Here is a 13,634-nt window from a genome sequence, read left to right as displayed (position 1 = left end):
GGAAGCAGGGAGAGGGGAATGGTAGAGCAGGGGAGAGATTGGCTTGCCAGGTCTCTGTGCAGTGATGTCAGCAGAAAAGCACTCTGGGAGGCCCATTGGGGGGTTGAGAGCAGAGCAGGTTGGAAATTTGGAACTTTTTATTTTTATTTCTCAGATCTCATTGCCACCTGGATAATCAGCAGCTAAAGGAGGGCAAGTAGAGAGGCAGCATACACCTAGAAGCAAACCTGGAGGTTATATGTTAACATGTCAAGTCATGAACTTTCCCCGATTGTGCTCAGTTGACACTTGTGTGCAGGTGCTGTTGAAACATTTTCTTTTTTAGATGTCATATCAGATGAATTTCAGTACGTTAAATTAGGTTTGGGCCATCTTTAGATGTCTTGGTCTCATCCTGTGGTGCTAAAAAAAACGTCTGCAGCTCATCTGTCTACCTTCCTTTTAGTCACTGGCAGTCCCAATCTGCTCACCAGGCTTTATGTCTGTCAACCTCCCTCCCTCCCTCCTGCTTTTGTTCTCTGGGTGAACTCTGCAGCTTTGTGTGAGATCCTGGTCTCCATACCATCACTAGCAACCCATCCAGCTCTCTATCAGCACAGGCAGAGATACGCATAAACACTCAGTTAGTCAGTCACACAGTCAGCATCTCTCTCCTTCACACACAAACGCACATGCACCAAAATACCCATCTCCTCTGATTAATGGCAGAGCTGGGGAGGGTGCCAGGCAAAAGAGGGAAGGCATTAAAGGAGAGGGGAGTAGGAGAGGGGGAGTGAGGAGAGGAGAGAGAGGAGAGGCTGCTGCAGCTGTGGTTTTGGAGCCGGTCTCTGCGCCCCCTTGCTGCCCCCTCTCTCCATCTCCTCTCTGGCTCCTCCAGGGACACACGCCTTGGCCAGGCCCCAGGAACCAGGGAGTCAGGACCAGGCTAAGGGGGGAGAGAAGGGGGAACAAGAGAGGGAAGGAAGGATATCACAAAAGAAAGAGAAAAACAGAGCTGACCTAATACGAAAGTACTGTCAAGCAGCACCTACATAAATAGGAGAGTGCATGGGATGTTCCTCAAAGGTTTTTTACGGGCAAAACAGTACGAGGCATCATATTTCCAGAAATGTTGAGCCTTTTAAAGTTTGTTTTACTATATGATACTGGTGCTGTCATTTGGTTTTATGTTGCAACAAAACCAATAGTTATCTGAAAAAGTATTTCTATTGCATCTTACTTTTTATGTCCAAAGCACTGGATAGAACTAATTTGAAACAAGCACTCCCTCTGAAAGTACATGCCAATATGTGCCACATACAGGACGCGAGAGTCTACATGTCAATGTGGCCCCCCTACAGACTAGTAAAGTAGAAACTGCTACAGTTTACAGTCACACCTTCCACCTGCAAGCATTGAGTTTTATAACTGCATTGTTTTTGCAGGGAATTCTACTTCAAGTACTTCTTTTAAACAGACAAACAAAGAGATTAGCATTTCCCTTGTGTGCATGATGCCATCTAAAGATGCTGGCCAGCGCCATTGTTACATTAAATGTAAGAAATATGATTAGAAGCAGAAGTTTGGCTATTCAAATCCCTTTGTGCGCAGACATTGTCAACAATCAAACTGTCACTGCCCTCCGAGAAGTTGATTGCAAATTGCTGCAGTGAATTAGTTCATCCTCCAGCATCAGAACACTGCCATACTTGCTATTAAATGGGAAAGAAAGGGATTTTCTCAGAGGATGTAGGGAATCTGTGCGTTTGACCAAGAACATTTAGTGTAACGTTATTCCAAAATTCACTGCTACTTCCCAAGGAAAATGTGAAATGATGAGATAGGAAAGAGAACAGGCACTATTTAAACATTTAGCTTTATGCGTGACCGCCTTTTTTCTCTTTTGTAATCTTGTCAAAAGCTCTTGTAATAATTTCAGGATGTATGCGCACAGGGGTAAAAAAAGAAAGTCCTTTTAACAGTGAAGACGGTGTGATTTTTCATGGTTGGGGGAGTAGTTTACAGAGGGTTCATCCTTATTAAAAATGAGATAAGCTCATCCACTCTCCACTTAACTCGTAGGCATTAACCTTTGGCTTTGTCGGTAGCCTGACTCAACATATTCGGGGTGTTTTGGTATGCCTGTGCGTGCTTGAATCCAAAGTGTGATCCGCTCACCCTCGCTGCCCTGAAGTCCTGTGTTAGTGTGTGTTTGAGGCCTATTCTCTCTCTCCTCTCCCCCACTACTCCCAGTGTTTTATGGGCTGTGTGCTGCGGTGCATTGACCTCCCTCTCACCCCGGTGCCACCCAGCCGGTGCAGGATTCAGGCGCGCATGGCCCCTGCCAAAACCCCATAGCGCCACATCTGCAATCCATAAACGCCAGCCACTCTCGCTCTCCTATTCCCTCGCCCACACCGCCTTCGACTCTCACACTGTTCCATTTCACTCCGTCTCTCTCTCACCCACTAACTTTTTATTTTAATTTCCAAATTCTATGCATCCCCCTTTTTACATTCCTTTGACTGACTTCCTCCCACCACTTCTGGTTTTTCTTCATGCCGAACATCTACTGGCTCTTCCCTTATCTCCCTCTCTCTCTCTCTCTCTCTCTCTCCCTCACTCACTGCCTCCTTTTCTCTCCTTCCGTTTCTTTATCCACATCCAACGGAAAAATCTCTCACCCATTATATCTTCAGTGGGAGCCAACTAAGTGTGGTGGCAGTGAACTGGGAACCACAAGACATTCCTGATCCGAACAGCGCTAAGTCACCAGCATTCATGTCTTCTGACGGTGGCCTGTGCCAAACACACACTTCACTTATGGGCTGGATTCAGCCTTACCACGTCGCAGTTGGTCCCCAAACAGCTAAATGTTTATCTGTTTCAAATTGATAGTGTCGGGGAAAAAATGAAGTGTGCGCATCTAAACTCTTTTGTTCATGATTTACTTTAAGAGCGTTCTCCATCAAGGGGGTATTGAATTCCCCCTCCCCTTGCCATGAACTGCTGGCCAGCAGAACACCCCTCCCCTCAGCCTTAACAAGATGTGTTCAACACATCACTGTAACTGTGCCCTTGCCTTAATACATGTACAAAAAAGAAAAAGAATAGTAAAGCATGAAATAAATTGAGTGTTACCACAAAACTGTCCAGAGCTCACAGCTTGCCCCCCATGGGCAATAGAGACATTAGTCTTTCTCGATTGTATTATCTTTTTTCTACAACTTTTGCACACCGTGAACTTTTGCTCCCCTGCGTTTCTTGGATCATGTTCTCCTCTCCATCCCAAAGTCTTCACCTTCAGGTTTCCCAGACATATTGGCATGCCTCTGTTGTGCAGTCCCAACACAGCCCAAGGATGAATCATGTTGCTGCAAGCATGCAAGAGCTCAGTTTAATGATAAATGCTGCAATTCATAAATCAGTGTTTTCCTACGCAAGAAAGCACGGGGCAGGGAAGGACACAAAGAATTTCAGCTTCAGTTTGAAAGCAACAGAGAGGTCATGGTCTGAGTGTGTGTGTGTGTGTGTGTGTGTGTGTGTGTGTGTGTGTGTGTGTGTGTGTGTTGACAACAGCGGAAAAAGAGGCTTCAAGTCAGGGCCACTGAGAGAGAGATACAGATAATCCTACAAATTTGCCACACCACTTGTAAATTCTATGAAATACTTACCGGGTACCGGAAAGTGTATCATGATTGTGTTTGGAGCATAATTGTTGTTAAACAGCTCTCTTGCCCTCAAACTGATGTTGTTACGATAGTGCCATGTAGTTTAAAAAGGGGTTACGATGTCTGGTATTTTGTGCTTAATGTGGTTTCATACTGTAGTACATTCATGCCGAGACTGGTGATTAATTAGTTGTTTTTTTTTCATTAAGTCCACTGAGGCATGTTTTTGATAAAAGATTATATAAACAAATGAACGTGCCAGCTGCTATTTGTCAAAATCTTAAAAGGCTACAAGTCATTCATAGAGGTATTATGTAAAAGGAGTTTTGCTTTAAAGTGCAACTTGGGAGTTCTTTTTTGCGACGATGAAAGGGGAACACCACCTAAATTAGGAATTCCAATGTTATTTCCATGGCATAGGAAAGTTCAATCAATATCTGTGAACATGAACCCCTCGCTCTCAAAGCCAGAAACCAGAGAAGTGTCTCAAATGTGTGATGTCATTGCCTTTAAAGTCGTAAAGTTGTGAGGAAAATCCCCCTGGAGTTTTAGAGACTAGAGCTTTTAGATTAGAGTTGTAGCACTTAGATTTAGAGTTCTTTGTGTTTACTCAGATTTTTGGACTGTCCTAGAAAACAGGAATAACATGTATTGTTTTTGAAAATGGCCATAGTTTCCCTCAGATAACATTGTCTTTATAATGATTTTGGTCCCAGTAAGTGCATTTTACTGTGACTGCAGGCTTAAGCCACATCTGCATGACTTCAAAGAGTTGCCATTGTAAAGAGCTTGATACATGACCAATGTAGAAACTATTATTGACCCAGTTGCACTAGCAACTCATTAAACCTTAAAGTACTGAACACATGCATAGTATGTTCAGTGGCAGTCACTCATATTTGATCTATTTAAAAAAATTGAAAAAAAGACGATAGAGTTGCTCAACAAAGTAGTGAAGTAACTCTATGGATACTTATTCATCACTGCCATCTAGTGGCCAAAACAGACTCAGCAGCAAATTGGAACAAGATGGCTCAAGATAACAAAAAGGATCAAATAGATATTTTGGATCAAAATAGTTACGTTTAATATTTAGTCATGTGATCACAATGATGTAAAGTATTTCTGTCAATACATCTCCTGTGTCTTTGTCATGTAGTTCCTCCTCTATTCCATGTCCAAGTCGTCCATGTCCACCGTGACCTCTCTCTTGACCCAGGGTAAAGACAAGGGCACATAGGGGTCATATGTCCAGCGAGGATACACTCTCTTGTACAAATTCATGAGGACAGAGTCCTGTGAGGGCAGCTGATTGTCAAAGACACACTTCATGTGACCGTGTGTTCCTGAGAAGATAGAACGTGGCAGTCAGAATTGTACAGATAACAGACATCGACGCTGTTAACACTGAGTTTTTTGTTTGTTTGTTTGTTTCTCACCTAAAGCCTCCTTGATGTGGCCTCTTCGACCCCACTTTGTGCGCAGCTCCACCGGCTTGAACCACATGATATCGTCTGTCACAGAAAGAAACAAAAAGGACAGTAAACCACAATGCTTTAAGCCACAGCAAAGTATGTAATATTCTGTTGTCAAAGTTAAAAAAAAAAAGCATGTGAATATTTTCTAACCCCGGTTGAAGAACATGTAACGGACAACTGCAGAGCGCCGGTTAATTTTGAACGGGTGTCCGCTCAGCACAATCCTCTTCAGCATAACACGCTGAGGGTCACAACTGAGCAGGCTGCCTGTAGCCACCAAGTCCTGGATGCCTGGAGAGACACAGTAACAAGAACACAATACCAGTACAGAATTAGCTCAAGGGGATAATCAAGTAAAACAGACAACAGAATGGATAGTCAAAAGTTTGAAATTAAGGCCAAACCACAAAAGGAAATCTACTTATTTTCAACTTTTCATCTCACCATCATCCCTTTGTTTGAAGAGCAGGACTCCAGCAGGGGGGAAAGTAATGGGAGCGTACACCGACACCACGGTGGGGGCATCTGGCCTGAGGAAGCGCTCCATCTTATGCTTGTCGGCTAGAGAAGAGCAGAGCGGAGTTCAACACTCAATAATTCATTTACTACTGTATATCCAGCAGATAAATCCGTTTCAGACCGCCTGCTTCTAAAATCCTTTTGCTAATAAACATATTTAATGCCATCAAAAGACAAATTATTGTCTTTACACAAGGACAATGTCCTACAACCAGAAAATCAAGCAAGCCACTGCACCTACTGCCTTCTAAGTGACTGTATGCTGCTTTGGACAAGGGCATCACTACATTCCTATTATACCAAAATCATGTTCATCCTCCCCAGCGTCTTGGGGGTTTGACGGCCTATCAAAATGGAAATCATTACAATTAAATGTTGAAACCCAGTCACAACAACAAAATGTATGTGTTTTAGCACAATTGTTGGTGCTTGGTGACGTAGTGAAAACATGATAGTTGTGCAGTGGCTGCTACTGCTGGTTGTTGCTAGTTGCCTCTGTCGCATAAGTTCCATTAAATTTCATTGATTTGTGGTACAAAATGTAACGGTAATGTTTGTTAATGCTGGTGTTAGTGAACCCTTAATATTTAGAAGTCAGTCATGTTTTTATTTACTTCGTGTAAATGGAGCCATTTAGAGCTCTCAGTTGTTCTGATGCATGTCTCTGGGCAATTAAAAAAAATATATTGTTTCATTAAGATTGAAATAGGAGTATGCTTAGGGGTATGTTGGATCGATTAACAAGTGTTCTACCTGAAGTGTGCTGAGAGAAGATAGGAGATGCCCTAAACCTCCTAAATCCACAGTGGAACACCAGCTCCTCTTTAGATTTGATCGGCTCTGTATTGCTAGGATGTCTCCTCACCAAGAGGTGCATCACTGACATCTGTGCACAGAAGGGGAAAATGATGAGGTCAAAAAAAATCAATAACAATAATACTGTACTGTCAGTGTGACTTTGTTTCAAAAGGACAGACAGAAAGGCTTTTGGATGTCAAAACTGGGGATCAGACCTTCTGTTCATGGGGCAGGAGAGACGCCATCATCAGAGGTCTGCCTGACTGGACACTCTCCATCACAGAATGAGGCACATCGGTGATGTGCAGTGTAACATACCAGCCAACCTGAAACACAAGGGACAGCAGAGTCAGTGAAGCCACAAATCTAAGATCAACAGAAGAGCATTTACAAATAAAGACAGACACATTCTTCTTTCTTTACCATGGCTCCCTCTTCCTCAGCAGCAGCCTCGGCCAGTATGCGGCGGCGAGTGCGGTCAAAGCTCTGGAACTGGAAGATGCGCGAGTAGTTGAGGGGCAAGTTCTCCATGGGGTCCCAGGGCGAGGATCGGAAACTTTTTAGGCCTCTATAGCGCTGGAACCTAGACAGAGGACAGAATGAAGTGTGGCAATGATTAATCTGCAGAACCCATTTCCCGTCTAACCTAAACTCACAATCACAACACTTAAATATCTATTAAAAAGGTCAGAACTTACCTGATTCTAGCCGCCATGTCGAGGGGTGTGTCCACCTCGTCTGGAAACATTTCATTGGCTCGAGCATCGCGGTAGCGTTTCAGGCCTTCTTCTTCTGCGGCCACATCAATGTGCTCATCGTAGCGTTGATCTGCTCCAGTTCGCTCTGTGGAGCACACCTCTTCCTCTTCCTCCTCCTCTTCTTCTTCTTCTTCTGAGGCACAGCCTGAACCTGGCTCCTGAGCAGAAAGCAAACAGTACAAATTGCTTCAATATGAAATAGCTTCCCTGTCCCCCTATATGTCACTAATACTAAAATTCAAAAAGATATCAATGGTTCAAAAGATAACGAGGGTTTAGAAAAGACAGGATGCTCATAACCCAATGTTTTCGGGTGGAGGCAGACAAATCTAGGAGCTACAATGAAAAGGAGATGTTGACCAGCACTGCTAGAGACTATCAGTAATAATATTGTTGTCCTCTATTACAAACCCATTTTCATACATACATACATACATACATACATACATACATACATACATACATACATACATACATACATACATACATACATAACTTTGTTCTTACTCATCACGCTGTTCTGTGCCAACCCATTTTCTAATGTGCAGCCTTAATATTTTACAAACAATGACCCGACGCACATGTAGGGAACAAGTGCAGTCAAAGAGATTCTAAGAATAGAAATTGTATTCTAGCCAAACGTAAACAAGGCTCACCCAGCTACAATAAGAACAGTGTTTCGAGTCGGTATGTGGGAATGTGATAAGGAGTTGCCAGAATTCAAACTATGGGAACACCTGGTTTGAATATATTTAAAATAGACTGACTCTTAAAATATCTAGATATTCAACTTCCGTTGGCAATATATTTGTATGAGGAAATTAATTATCAAAAGAGGACATCCTTTAAAGTGCTCCCTCAACTGGCAAATGACAGGCAAAGCCAGACACATGAGGGGAAAGCACTCAGCATGGGGTTGATTCAAAACCTTTCCAACATCCCTGCTGCAATAATAATAATAATAATAATCATTTGAAGTACCCATTCCCCCATTGTTACCCTCTCCTAAATACGTATCCCTGTGCGTTAACTGTGACATCAAACACATGCTAATAACAATCACTGATCGGAATGAAAACCATTGCATAAGGAGAGTTTCCCCGACTTCTTTTCAAGCAGAGCTGGAAATAAATAAATGGTTGACCCCTCCCTTCGTCCAGACGGGAAGTTCTGTTCACAGGACAGGAAGACAGGAGGCTTCTCTCGGGACTCCTGCTCCAAACACTATTGTTGTGGTGAGCAGCCTGGCACTGCAGGCCAGAGACAGACATTGAGAAAACAAACAGTGCCAGGTGCACTGACTGTGGGTCACGTATGCACCGCTGCAGCACCCGAACCACTGACACTCAGACATCGTAGCTTCTCCTCACAAATAACTGTCCTCATCATCCTCCAGGAGATTTACACTGCTTGACTGCTGACACACCGTTGCTATGACAACAAGAAGCAGCTGAACAAACTAGCCCTCTTGTGCTGAAATAATTAATTGATTAATCAATTAAGAAAAATGCAATTTAATCCACAACTATTTTAATAGTTGAGTGATATTTTTATAAATATACAAATTAAACTGTCAACAATGTACACTTCAGCTTCAACCAGGTTTGAGCATAATTTTCTAACTCGTATCATATAAACTAAATCCCTATCGTTTTGTGTTTTACTTGTTTAAAGAAAATTGACAATTTGAAAATGTGGACATTTGCCCTTATTATGCCCCTGCGACAGCAGTGGCTGGAGTTATTATGCATCAGGTCCATGCTCGTGAACGTGATAGCTCAGGGAGGGAATTTCTTCAAATTTGGCACTCAAGGATGAACTGATTGGAATTTGGTGGCCAAAAGGTCACTGTGACCCCACAAAACATGTTTTGGGCCATAACTCAATAATCTTTATGCCAATTATGACAATTTTACACAGATGTCTAAAGGGATGAAATGAAAAAGTGATGACATTTTGGACAGACATGGATATAAACTGCGACATGACTGATTGGCAGAGGATGGCAACACCTGCAAGGTGGTAATTCTAGTTTTTATCTTTACATTTATGGACAAAAAAAAATGACCGATAATGGAGCATAAGGTTTTTTTGTATATGGGTGTTACTGTAGGGATCCATGGCTTAGAGGTTAAGTTACTGACCGGAAACCTCACATCCCCAATACAAGTCGTATGGAGACCGTTGTTGCATTTCTCTCCTTGGATGCCAGTCTACTCTCCACTGTGTGTGATAAAAGCTTAAAATGCGCAAAAATTCTTCAAATGAGTAAATCAGTACCTGAGAGATATGGTCCTCATCCTCTCCATCCATGGCCTCATCCAACATGTCGTCGTCATCATCATCCTCTTCACTGCTTTCTTCGTCTATCTCTCCATTCTCCTCCTCGTCTTCATCAACAATCCACGAGGCCTGGTAGTCTGATGTTCCTTTAGGGACCTTCATCACACGTTTGTGCTTCCTGGCCTCTAAACAGCAGAGGGATACATAAAAAAAAAAAACATGAAGAGATCCGTCTTATTGTGGCAGGTTTGATTGTATATGAAAACTAACAACATCTTTATCAAGAAACGCATTTTAGTAGACAAGTCATTTCTGGTTGCCAGAAATAATCTTTTGGCCGCTTGAAGGCTGCCAGTGTGACACCTCTCCCAGTTATAACTTGATTTAGATCCCAGCGCAACAGGATTGCTCCAACTCCAGCGAATGAGGCCTCAACTCCATACACTGAACAATATCTAGTCCTCATTTTACCAGTTGTATCATCTCAAAATTCTATCATGTGTGCGCTCCGTTTCTGCACCTTCAGCTTCCAAAAGCTCCGTTTCTGTTGGCCATGTCTGCTCTCCTTCCATGGGGTCCACCTCGGCTTCTGCATGCAGAGTCTCCCTGCAGGATGGGTCTGCTTTCATGAGCACCCTCACTGGAGCCTCATCGTTACCTCCATCCTGTGGGAAAAAAACAGATGACCGAGGTAAACGGAAAAGTTAAGATTAAACTAAACGCACAAACAATCCAAGCAAACTGTTAAAAGTCAACTCATCCATTCCAGGACCATACCAGTGTTTTTGCATGTTCCATCACTCATATTGTGTGACATTTACATATGTTATAATTTTTAAGAACAGCAGAGCATGTTTGCATTCTTGGATTGTTCCAGTCTGCCACTATTCTCATTCATTAAACAACTTGGAAATCCGATACTGGAATATCCAAGTAATCAGTATCATGACTTTTTATTTTATTTTAGCCAAATTACCTAAGCGCTGCATAGTAAGTGTGTGTGCACTTTACTATTATACAACAGAAACACGACCTTGACAAAAATAGTTTGCTGACTTGATATTCCCTGGGCTGTCTCAAGTCTCTGCACCTACCAGCATGTCAACATCTCCTCCCTTTCCAGGCTTTGTTGGTCTGGCTGTTGTTACGTTGAGGGGGAGAGGGTCTGATGGAGCATCAATCTGACTGAGCTGAAAGTCTCCATGTCCGCTGATGTGCACCAGCCTGTCAACTTGTAGAGGACGGCCCCGGACGTACCCAGAGACGCAGAGGGTGCCCAGGCCGGTGGGTCCACCACCCGTCCCCTCAGCAGGGCTGTTGGGCGCAAAAGTGACATGCTGAGCCAAAAGATGGGAACGTCTGGAGCGGAAACCGAGCTTTCTCTGTCTCTGAGTGCCCAGGTGTCTGAGAAGCAATGTGGCATCCTGGTCCGAATCCAGAGGGAAGAGACGGGCGTCGGGGAAACGGATCTCTGTGATCTTTGCCAGAGTTCTCCTGGACTCGACCCTCTTTTTCACAGGAAGATCAGACACACCCTGACACACCAGTGCTACAAGGGGGGAAATAAGAACAGGGGAGGAAAATGTTTAGAAAATGTACACCACAACATTCTGAAATTATGCATAAATCTAGTGCAAACAACAATCTATCCCAATGTGAATGAAGGAGACAAAAAGCTCCAGTAATGTGTTAAGGTGTATACCCACCATGGCTGGGGAGGCCCTGGGCAAAGAGGCAGGAGAGACAGTAGTCTCCATAGCTGTCCCAACCTTCCGCAGAGTCCAGCACAAATACAAGGCTATCTGCAATCTTTGCCACATCCAGCAGGGAGTGTATGTCAGCTGTCCAAAGAAACCATTAGAGAAGTTTAAGAATGGGACAACATAATGCCAAAAACAAAAGACACAATAGTACAGCAAAGGCCAATAACATGGAACCGTCTATAAATACTTGTTCTAAATTTGGTTTTACGTCTATGTTGTTTTGTTTTAAAAACAATGATTTTCATATAAGAAGCAACTGTTCTGCATCCTTCAATTCTTACCCGTGCTGTGGCTTAGAAAGGTGAACCTTTGCTTAAAACGAGGCAGCAGCAGCCCAAAACTATCACTGACACCACTGACGCACCGCTCCTGATGTACGACCCCCCCAGCACCCTCCGCACGTAGCAGTTTGGTAATAGCACCAGCATCAACTCCGGCATGGAGTGACAGCACAGCGACCAAATGCGGAGGACCGTCTCTGGTGCCTAGACGTCGCTTCTCTGTCAGGACCTAAAAAGACAACAGACATGAAAACTCTGCAGCACCAATCAGGAATTCAAAGACTGTTCTTTATGTGAAGAAAAAAGAATTACCAAGTCTTTCTTATTCCTGCGTAGCTGGTTGGCTTTGTGCCTTCTGTCCATCCTCTTTTGCTCCTTCCTCTGCTTCTTGGTAAGTGCCGTCACTGACACTCTCCCTGAGAGACAGGTCAACACAAGGAATTATCATGATGTTGTGGAAGATTCAAAGTCAAGTCGTTAGTACACATGCGTTGCACACTTTTCAAAAGCTGATTTGGATATTGAGCAAACGTCATAGTATTTGCACTCTATGAAAAACAAAGTGCAATTTATTTTTTCAAATGATCACACTACAAACAAACCAAAACCTTGCCGCTTTGAAAATATTTTTTCGTACACTATATATTGCCATCCATCTCCTCTCGTTGTGCATCAAGCACCACCCTGCTGCAACACGTTTATGCATGCAAGTGAACACATGTGTTGGTTTGCATACATTCTGTTTGCGTCAATCACTGCAAATTCACTATGTTGAGCAGTCAGAGTTTCATAGTTTTATAATTAAAAATTTGAACTGTAACTTTAAAAAAGGCCAATAAATCTGCAGTAGATATCAGAATACTGTGTGAAGAAGCTATTCACATGGCTGTCTGTCGACTATTGAAGCCATGATTGATGTCCGCAATATCTTTGCATCTAGATGGACAACATGAACAACAAAAACACGTTTGATTCTGTGCAATCCAATACAAAAGCTCTGAAAAAAGACTGTATTGACTTTGTGAGGCTTGCTTATTATGTCAGAAAAGTATTGATTTAATGTTGTTGTTGTTTTTTAATCAAATACTAATAATCAAAATATTTTTGATGGATAATTATATACAAATAAAATATATATGCATGTAAAGTTGTGAGGTATGGAAAACTCGCCGATTGACAGAGTATGACAACTGCTGTCCTGATATATCTGGGGGCCCTGATTGGTCCCCTGTGCTTATAAAAAGGTCATGAGGCAAACACCGGCTGCTCGTTACTACCAGTATCATGCGGTCGGGCGTTTATACTCAATTTCTTACAAATACAAGTATAGAGTTGAGTTACATGTACACATTTTCTACTGAACTGATACCATCCAAAATCCTCTGGAAAACACGTGTGTTGGCAGTGCCGTGGCCACAGCCACAGGGTACCCGTAGCAGTTACAGTATATAACTAAATATGGCTTACCTTTGTTTTCTCTCTCAACTTCACCTTTCGTCCGGTGCTTGCCATGTTTGTGGCCTTTATTTTTCTGTTTGTGTATGCCGGGTCTGTGGCCCTGTTGTTTTTCCTCATTCGCAGCCATTTTCACCATGTGGGAAAGGCAGGCAATTTACTTCCGCACACGCACTGGCGTCACGACAGAGGCGTGTCCTCAGAACATCCGGAGAGGTTTTCTTTTCAAAATAAAAGCGTAGATCATGTGGTTTGTAGGATTCATTTCCTACATAAATTTGCATGAATTAATACAACAATTAGATTACTGTATTACATCTAAACAAAGTAAAACGAAACGTAACCTATTCTAAATATAAGATAAATTAAATTACAAAATCCTACAAAGTATTAGTCTACTAAAGCTTACATTCACAGAAAAGTTACTGTTGAGAAGAAAAACGTTTAAAAAAAAAAAATCTAATCAAAATGATCTATACAAATGTAAATAAACATGATCAAAAATACTTTACTACCACTGCAAAGATGCATCCCCCCCTCTCTGTCATCATCCTCAGATATCCAATCCTTTTTCTTGTCACTCTATAGTGATTTAACATCTCTCCAGGCTCTATTTAAACAATTTTTGACCTGGAAGTAGAGGAGTGAG

General features: G+C 42.6%; 1 protein-coding gene across 1 annotated transcript; it reads right to left on the bottom strand.

Moving 5' to 3' along the window:
• Positions 1 to 4,720: 4,720 nt before the first annotated feature.
• tsr1 (TSR1 ribosome maturation factor) lies at positions 4,721 to 13,190 on the bottom strand. The gene is made up of 15 exons (XM_054605288.1): positions 12,998 to 13,190; positions 11,843 to 11,946; positions 11,531 to 11,759; positions 11,193 to 11,327; positions 10,581 to 11,035; positions 10,007 to 10,151; positions 9,484 to 9,671; positions 7,144 to 7,361; positions 6,869 to 7,028; positions 6,661 to 6,771; positions 6,401 to 6,533; positions 5,573 to 5,689; positions 5,279 to 5,419; positions 5,090 to 5,164; positions 4,721 to 4,996 (listed from the first exon to the last, which is right to left on the bottom strand). The coding sequence occupies exons 1-15, from the start codon at positions 13,122 to 13,124 to the stop codon at positions 4,818 to 4,820; spliced, it is 2,517 nt and encodes an 838-aa protein (XP_054461263.1). The 5' UTR covers positions 13,125 to 13,190; the 3' UTR covers positions 4,721 to 4,817.
• Between the last annotated feature and the right edge of the window lie 444 nt (positions 13,191 to 13,634).

Source organism: Anoplopoma fimbria, chromosome 1 (genome assembly GCF_027596085.1).
Source record: "Anoplopoma fimbria isolate UVic2021 breed Golden Eagle Sablefish chromosome 1, Afim_UVic_2022, whole genome shotgun sequence".
Lineage (NCBI taxonomy): Eukaryota > Metazoa > Chordata > Actinopteri > Perciformes > Anoplopomatidae > Anoplopoma > Anoplopoma fimbria.
This window is presented reverse-complemented; position numbering and strand designations above follow the sequence as displayed.